The 9,755-nt window shown below is 36.1% G+C and overlaps 1 protein-coding gene across 1 annotated transcript in view; it reads left to right on the forward strand.

The window, feature by feature from the left end:
* Positions 1-9,244, forward strand: part of VWA3B (von Willebrand factor A domain containing 3B) — a 242,141-nt gene extending 232,897 nt beyond the window's left edge. Inside the window, exons 30-35 of the mRNA XM_063459114.1 lie at positions 614-733; positions 1,276-1,397; positions 2,819-2,911; positions 3,232-3,397; positions 4,401-4,635; positions 8,576-9,244. Coding sequence (XP_063315184.1) covers positions 614-733; positions 1,276-1,397; positions 2,819-2,911; positions 3,232-3,397; positions 4,401-4,635; positions 8,576-8,780 — 941 coding nt within the window. The 3' untranslated portion in view covers positions 8,781-9,244. The remainder of the gene's footprint in view (positions 1-613; positions 734-1,275; positions 1,398-2,818; positions 2,912-3,231; positions 3,398-4,400; positions 4,636-8,575) is intronic.
* Positions 9,245-9,755: the final 511 nt, after the last annotated feature.

The following is a 9,755-nucleotide window of genomic DNA, read 5'->3' on the forward strand; positions in this document are numbered from 1 at the left end:
AAAAGAGCAGGCATACAAATGCACACCTGTGTGTGTGTGTATGTATATATATATATATATATATATATATATATATATATATATATATATATATATATATATATATATATATATATACACACACACACACACACACACACACACACACACACAGGTGTGCATTTGTATGCCTGCTCTTTTGTTTTTGATATATATATATATATATATATATATATATATAAATGTAGAGATCTGGGGCTAAAGAGTGCCACATCTGGGGCTTAAGCCCTCCCCCCTCCACCCCCCCCCCCCCCCCCCCCCACACCAAGCAACACCTATGGTGTTCACTCATTACACTAGTGGCATATTTGTTAATTGCACCATTGTTAACAATACTGTAATAATACCGTGTTTTATAGATGAAAATTGCCATTTAAAACACTGTTTAGACTGTATTTTAAATGTAAGTAAACTATACATTGCAAATAGCATTATTCAACAATCTTGAGTTTAAATACTTTTTGTTGTTTTTGCAACTTTATATTTTCATTGTTCTAATTATGCTCTGCCTGTAAAACTATACATTTTTTAAATGTTCATCTTTTTGCTATTGCACTATTTTTGTGATTTACAGACCACAATAAAGATCAAAGTCATGTTGACCAATTAAAAGCAGAAAAAAAATATGATTACCCACTTGTTCCTAGACAGAAGGTGTTGGCTCTCTGTTCTTACAATGGATGGTATGAAGAAGGTACGAGTCTGTGTACAAAATATTGGGAAATATGAAGAAAAAAATTTAACAGTAATTTACATTTGCTCCATTGTATCCATTGATTGGTGTTCAGGTGTTTTAAAAATAATAAACAGCACAGGATTTCATACAATTTACATTCAAAGCCAAACTAATGAGATACATTTCTGATATATTACATTTGTTGTATTTCCCTAGTTTTTTGTTATTGTTATTTTCTTTTTTGTAGTGTTATTGAAAAAAAATATTATTAAAAGCATTTGAAAAGAAGTTAAACTAATGCAGTGGTACCTGAACCATTTCTTAAATCATATTAACAGTCCAGGATTTAGATAATTTCCAGTTCTGTTCAACTTGGGGAATCTGGGTACATTGGGATAGGAACCACTGATCTAATGCACTTTGTGATGATGCCCATGTGTAGCAATTTAGCTTCCACCAAATGCTACCCTGGCTTATCTTATTCAGGCCTCTAGATGACTAGTGACTGATGTTTGGGAAAACATTTTTTTTTTTTGTTTTAATGAATGTATACATTTCAGGATGCATTATCCATGACTGTGGGGATTTTAGTTACTTTGTTCAGAAGTCCTATGGAGAGATCTCAAGGATTTGGAGAGAGGATATATACAGTGATACTGATGACTACAAGAAGGACATACAGGTACACTTATATATCAGATAACTAATATGGAAGCACCAAGGTACAGGATAAAGAGCTGTGGGATTCTACATTTAATTTAATCTTTTTACATATCATAAATACAAATATGTCAAATAGAGGGGTAAGTAAACTTAATCATGAAAAATCCTGAGAAGTGACCGTTTCAGTTTAAAGATGTACAGCATGTACATTGGATGCAGGACTTTCAGGAATGTTTCAAAGTCTTTGTGACACTTTTATTTAATCATTTGCAAAATTATTTATAAAAACTTGAAACACTTTAGATAATGAATTAGTGTTTCTTAACATATGCTTTACCCCTACATAAGTAAAAATATAGAATAATAAATTATTAACAATAATGATAAAAATAAATGTTCAGTAGTATAGTTGTGTAGTAACAGCTGACAATTCTATGTTCCTGTCAATCACTGTAAGACAAAGATAATACAAAAAAACTGAACATGCTCAAAATGATTACACTTAAGAAATGAAAATGAAAAGATTTCTTAAGCACATAAATAGGCATTGATTATACCAGTGTCATCATGGCTCCCTGTATAACATATTTCCCGGAACACTGCATTACTTTTGTTCTCTGAAGAACACTTTTCAGAAGATTACTGGCGTCACAATTGCTCAATCTTGTAAATGTCTCTGACAGACCTTAACTGGGTCACTGATGTACAATCAGGCATTTGCAGAAAATCTTTGTTGGCCAAATGGGCTTACTGTATAGCACCTAAAAAACACATCTTGTATGAAGAGAAGAAATATAGCACACTTGTAAATATACGTCTACTTTATCTGATATATTAGTTTTTATATTATTTGATATAAAAATGTGAGCCTTTGAAATGTCTTCTGTAGCTCTTGCTGCATCAGTTGCCTTTCTATAAGATATCAGAAGCATTCAACGTGATCTTTTGGTTCGTGCTTGCTATGTGTTCAAGGCTAAAGTGAAAATAAAGAAACACTTATGCTAACAAGCATTCTGCACCATATATTATGTTTTATGTGAGCACATCCTTTGTTATCACAAACTGGGCAATTTTCCCCTCATAACATTAAAATGCACGCCAGCTACATAATTCCAAAACAAATCACCAGCAAGGACCATCTGCCTGTTGTTTCCACAATTTGAAACCGTAATGTTTGTATGCAATGATCACCACCATATAGCAGTAATGAAAAGGGCTAGATGATACATCAACTACTTCTAATATTACCCCCTCCCCCATAACTGTGTCCAAAAGCTGTTTTAGCCTGACTAAAAACACAGCGTAGCACAACCATAGTGGTTGCTCTGTGAGAGGGTATCAGGCTTTATCCAACATGATAATTGATATATTTTTTTTATTTTAGATTTTTTCTTAAATCTTTTTGTGTAACTGCCATATGACACAGCCATGTTTCCACAGGAGCTGGATCCAGTGATTGCACCCCATCCACTGCTTGATGGTTGTTATTGTCCAGGTGTTGTGCTGAAAGTTATGCCGGATTTGAAACTGTTGGTAAGAAATATATTTGTACTTTGCTGGTTTAATATATTCACCCACAAATGCAAAGAACAGTTTGTGAATAAAGAAACATTTTGACTGTGGTGGACTCTCTGTATTTGCCGATCCAAGTGGTAAGATTATGACCATGACACTAAATAATTCTCTAAATAATAGATTGAATCCATGAATTAGCTCTTCACTCTGAAAGCACATACATGATAAAACACATATATTCACACACTTGTATTGTTCCAGTCCTAACTCATCTGTTAAGTGAATACATAAACACATTTAGCTTAGTACAACTTACCATATATTTTTTTCCCTGGCAGATTCAATATTATGATAACACTGAAAATCTGGTCCCAAGAGAGCATGTTTACTCAACCAGCCAAGAAAGATTTGAGCAAGAAACTGCTAATATCTTAGAGTGTGAAAAGAGATGGGTTGGACAGGCGGTCATTGCTAGGAATGATGACACTGGAACATTCCATCTAGGTAAAAACAATACTTAATTTTTTAATTCTTTTAAAATTAATAAATATAAAATATTTCAATACAACTGATATAGAACTAACACACTATCATTTTTAAAAAAAAATATTTTTAATTTTCTGCTCCTTTTTCTATTTAATTTAGGGTTGTGTGAAGGGCCAGACTGAGACAAAAATTTGGCCTGGGCATTTAAATGTAGAGCAGCACAATATGAGGAGGTGGGGCTGGGGTGGGGCCAAAGTAGGGTGTGTTGTGCCATGAATAATGACACCACACACCTCCAAAATGGGCATGTCAGTTTGATGCCCTTCAAGGGCAGCCCATGTCAGTGCCATTGAAAGATCTGACATAAGGAACATGCCCTGTGTATGCTCAGCACAGCGCAAGTGAATTTAATTATATATGTGTTATGCGTTTGCTGCAACCCTGTCACTGGTGTCCCCATAGTGGAATATCAAAGGACAAAAGATGTGTTTCTGTAGATGTAGTGTGATTGCAGAGGCCTGTAGCATAGTAGTATGTATGGAGATGAGTGTATTCGTGTGTTAAGGTAGGGGCTGTAGAGTAGAGTAGTGTGGAGATAATGTTGGCTGTTGTGTGTGTGGGACAAAAGCTAGAGTATGTGAAGGCAATAGGAAATATAATATATTGGGGGATAGCAGCTGTAATGTATGAGGGAGACATTGGCTGCAGTATGTGGGGGTAGATGCAGTAGTGTAAGGGAGGATAGGGGCTGTAGTGTATGGAGTATAGGAACTGTAATGTATGGAGGATACACTTGGCCAATGTTGTACCAAGAGCAAGAATTTTCATCTAGACCAATTTATTTTAACTTTAACACTACCCTATTGAGTGTACAGTAAATAATCCATATTAAACACCTTTGCAAAATCCAAGTAGTGCACATCCACTGCAAAACCATGATCTATACTTCCACCTACTTCTTCATTCTTACTTCTTCATAGAATGCAAGTTGGTAAGTTTTATGTAATCTTTTATTTTGCAGCTGAAGTGCAGAGCTGTGTTAATAATGGCAAACAGTATGTGATATGTTGGACGGATGGCAGAACAGTGATACAAGATATTAAGTGGATCTTTGGAAAATTCAGCCGACCACATATTCTTAAAGTTAGGGATTATGTCCTGACATTAGCCTCTCCATCTTCACTGACATTTCTACCTGGTGTCATTACTACAGTCAATGGAACAAAACTACATATTGAGTTTTGCAATGAAACAAGGTTGGTATTTCAAATAAATAAAATTATCTCATATTTTTATTTTGTATTAAATAATTGTAATTAAAAGGAGACATGAAATACAGAGCAATTAATACTTTAAAATGTCACAATAGTTATATAAGTGAACAAAAAAAAAATACAAGTTTATGATTTTCCATATCATATTGTGTAGAAAAATATTTATTTTTGTTAAAGACAGGAGGCGAGCGCTGCCCATCTGTGTCCCCAGATCGTCCTTAGAGCCCCTGCAGAGGGCTATAGGGTCCTTCGTATGGCAGAACAAAAGACACAGAATTTCTAGATACATTTTACATAGGCCAAAGACAAGAGGGGGCCTTGGTCTCCCAAACATATTACGCAGCGACTCAATTGACTCAAGTGGCAATGTGGCACTCTCCCCCAGGAGACCGAAAATGGGCAGACGTGGAATCTCTCATGACGGGCGTGGATATTCCACAGCTCCTCATGTGGGTCCCTAAAGAACACAGACCCAAGATAAGGGTCACCTGCCCGACTATAATTAACTCCTTGAGGATGTGGGACTCCCTTAAACATAAGTGTCACTTAGCATCTGACCCATCTCCTCTAATGCCATACTTACGCAATAAGGCCTTTACCCCCGGAATGACAGCTAGAGCCTTCAAAAACTTAGAGCTAATAGGGTTACAACGCATTTGCCAATTGTATCAGGGAACAGAGGTCATCCCTTTCGATATGTTAAGACAGCGGGGCCACCTTGCCCCCTCAGATTTTTTCCGATACATACAACTTAAAGATTACGCAAAATTAGCACACATCAAAGTGGCAGCCCTGCAAAAGATGACTTTCTTTGAACGCATTTGCCTTCAAGAAACCATACCTAAAGGCATGTTAACGCTTATGTATGCTCACCTCTGTTCAGAAGCCGGGGATTGGGGTAAGCTAGCCTATACGGATCAATGGGAAAAATAGGGGAAATACTGGAAGGCATAGAGTGGCAAGAGATTTGGGAGGCTAACCATGCCTCTTCCGTATGCATTACCCTACAGGAACAATCTGTCAAAACTATGCTTCGCTGGTATACTACACCGGTTAAACTACATCAAATGAGAAAAAACCCTACAGATGTGTGCTGGAGGGGCTGCGGCCTGCGGGGGACTTATGTCCACATATGGTGGGAATGCCATCAGATGGTCAAATTTTGGAAACGAATACAAGCCCTGTTGTTGCAGGTTTTTTCTAGAGCCCCAGACCTAGATCCATGGCTATTCTTATTAAACAGATCCATAGATGGTTGGACTAGGCATGAACAAAAGCTAATCCACAAAATTACATTAGCAGCCAGGAGAGCCGTAGCCTCAGAGTGGCTTAAACCGGGCACACCACCCATGGCAGGAGTGATAAACAGGATAAAAGAGATCCACTTGATGGACAACCTAACGGCTAGGATAAGGGGCTCCTTAAAAACTTTTCAGAAGATCTGGGAAAACTCTAACCTGGGAAGTTAATACGAACATGACCAGCCTGACAAACTACACACTCCATTCATGGAAAGCCCCCTCCCTCCTCCTCCCACCCTCGCGGATTTTTACCTTTTCCTTTCTATTCTTTAATGTTTCATAAAAATCAAAAATATTGACTACCATGAGGCATTCCTGAGAGACATATATCGCAAACACGGAACGTAAGAATTGTGTGCGATCTTTCCTATCCATACACCACCATGTTAGGCGATCTCTGATGATGGAGCAAAATAATGCTTATCACATGATAAATAAAGAGAAAGCCAGGAACCATTTATAACAACACACAAATCAGACACGACAATTATGGTCCATATGTCATTACACTAAGCTTTATATGTCAAAGAGAGGTATATGTGAACTGATATCAAACTGTTCCTGTTCTTTGATGAATATATCTGCTAATTATTGTCTCCTTTATTGTATGTCAATACAAAATAAAGAATTACAAAAAAAAAAAAAAGACAGGAGGCGAATATTTAGCTTTGCTCTCTCTACTATTCCAAACAGCAGCAATGAAAGAGTTAATCCCTTAAGGACACATGACGAAAATATTCTGTCATGATTCCCTTTTATTCCAGAAGTTGTGTCCTTAAGGGGTTAAATAACTAGTTTAAATGCACTAGAAACAACAGGTACAACCAAACTTAGAAAACAGGTAACCAATCAGCACGCAGCGCAGGTAATATAAGTCCCAAGCAGGTAACTGTCCTGTTTCAAGCTCTGACTCTCAAATGTAAATCATTACTGTAGCAACTTGGTCAGAAGATTAGATTTCAGAAGAAAAAAAAGAAACAAAGGGACACCTGTTGAATATTATCCAGGTTAAACTGTATAAGAAGAACAAAAAGAGACAAAGGGATTGGTTAATTTTGTGAGGGATAATACTCGCCTCCTGTCTTTAACAAAATCCATGTTTTCCTACACAACATGATAGGGAAAATCTTAAAATGTTATTGCAGATAGGATGTTCCTATTATGCTAGTTAAATGCTATAATAAACATTACAATATAAAGATAAAATTAGAAATGCAATTTAGAGGACACGAGTATATAAAGGGCTAGAAAAAAAGGGCATGAACCCAGATTTCTAAGAAACAATTTCAAAAAGCCCAAACAAAGTTCACACTAAACGTAACGTTTAATATAATGTAATAAAAAGACCATAATATACATTACAAATATTTAAAAAGCCTTAGGAAAAAGATGTCTGAGAAGTCAATCAATGACTCTAAATACTGTCATAGGCGTGCGCAGCCTATTGCATTAGGGTGTGCACCCTAAAGCACAAACACACGCCGCGTGTATATGTCAACAGGGTAGATCTTTTTCAGGTCAAACAAAAAAAAGAAAGTGAAGCCATTAATGGATCTGGAGTTATAGTTATCTTTAATATGCGACTTGATAACTGAAACACATTTCCCCTAAATTCTGTCACTTCCATGCATGTCCACCACATATAGTAAAATGATGCTTGTTCAGTACACATTTTATAGATTGCGCTGGGATGGGATGCAGCACCTTCAATGACTTTTTGACACTACCTAACTTAGTGATAGAGGTTTATTGAACTTGTAAGGAATGCAGTCTAAGATGAAGCAAACTAGCAACCCTGAAGTATTACAGTTAAAGCATTAACTATCTAAGCTCACTACCTATAAATATAATTTACTAGATTGTATTGCTGTTCTTCAAGGGAAAAAAAATGTTTTATAGTTGCTCAATGAAGTGCCCCTGTTTAGATATGCTGTATAAAACATTTTATCAGATCTAATAACAGGCAATAATATGTAAAAAAAAAAAAAAAAAGTGGATTATGAAAATAAGTATGGGTGAGCATACATACCTCTCCTAAAATCACAAACAATTACTTTCTAGATTTTTTTTTTTTAACGTTTGTGTAAATGCAAACCTAATTTTTCTACTACATTATGCTCCAAGCTTGAGGCACTCTTGAGTTCCTCTTAAATGGCTTAAAATACAGTTTTGCTATGTGTCACACCATGAATGGAGGTTTCATCAGGTCTATTCCTAATTCATTATGGTCCAGGATAGATGTATTAGGAAAGTGATCTGTATAAAATTATATTCAGAAAAACTTTTTCTAAAGACTCTGTGCTTTCCCTTATTGTTCAGCAGCACAAGCTGAGCGTGTTCTACCTGTGATATCAGGTTTCTCTCTGTATGTTAAACTGAGTTATGGAACTGCTTTAATTGCACTGTTTTTCGGGCTGCTGACATTGTTTATCTTAGTGCTCCCTAATAGGGATTAACTCATTACCAGTGCTGACCTTGAAACACATGTCATTATTTTGAGAAACAAGTTCATGCATGCAATCCTGTACACCCAGAAACATGGGCCTTGGTTAAGTCAGGACTGATGTTTACTACATATGAGCCTTGACTGACAGTGATATCTCTGCGATTGTGTCTTTCAGTTGTCACAGCATGGAGTCCCATCACTGCTTTGGCCTGTCTGAGAGCAAGTATAACGATGCAGTGCAGTTTTACAAACAGCGCAACCAAGGAAGAAATACAGATGGGGATGAAATAGTATGTGAGAAAGAAGATTCACAGTCAGACATCTCATCTGTTTCAATCACATCAGTTGATTCAGAACCAGAGAGTCAAATTGATAAATAAAGCTGCATTCAACGTAAACACTGCAACAAAAACACTGTGGTCATAGCACAAGTAATGCATTGTCAATAACTGTTATTAAATGTCTGAATAAATATGACCTTTTTTGCAAACAGAAACTGTGCAAGCTCTAGCTATTCCCAAACCAATGAAAGCATTTACTTTGTAAATGTTAACCATCTTACATTTAAATAATTTATTTATAATTGTATTTTAAAAGTTGGCATTTACAGTTTAATTTCCCAGTTTCTGCTGTCATATCCCATTTTGCTCTAGGGGAAGCTGCTGGGCACATTGCCTAGTGATATAAATATTTGTGCACCTCTTTTCGTCCATTTGAAACTCAGGGTCTAAAACAAGCAGTAGTATCCAATCAGCCAAAATGATGGGGTACAATGGGCTCTACTTTATTTTTAATTTCACAATGAACTGCTTTAATGCCTTGTTATTCCCCACCTATGCTATTTAATCACCCAATTTGTCCTATAATTCTGTGTGTGTGTTGTTATCCCTTATAATTATTTGCTGTGTTGTTATTAAATTATATATGTAATTTCACATTATTTCTCATTCAATCCTATCCATGAACTCCCTATGTGCCATTTCCTTTCATACGTGTAATTTCATCTTCATACATTTTATTGCTTATATACTATTTCACTCCTTTCACTACATTTCATCCTGTGTGTGTTCCTTTGCACCCCATATGTCTTCGTATACCATTTCTACATTCACCTAATTTGTTACATTTTATTCTATTGTGCCATTTCACCATCCCTCACCATCACACCATATGTACCATTTAGCCCCATTTGCTATTGTATATTGTATCTGGATTTTTTGTGCCTCATATCCAACATTGCTTCATATAAACCATTTTATTATATTTGCCACATTGTGCCATATATACTAGTTAAAGTTATGTGCTGTTTCAACTTGTGTATGCCAATTCAACCCATATGTAATTTTAACACTTTG

This window comes from Pelobates fuscus, chromosome 1 (assembly GCF_036172605.1).
Source record: "Pelobates fuscus isolate aPelFus1 chromosome 1, aPelFus1.pri, whole genome shotgun sequence".
Lineage (NCBI taxonomy): Eukaryota > Metazoa > Chordata > Amphibia > Anura > Pelobatidae > Pelobates > Pelobates fuscus.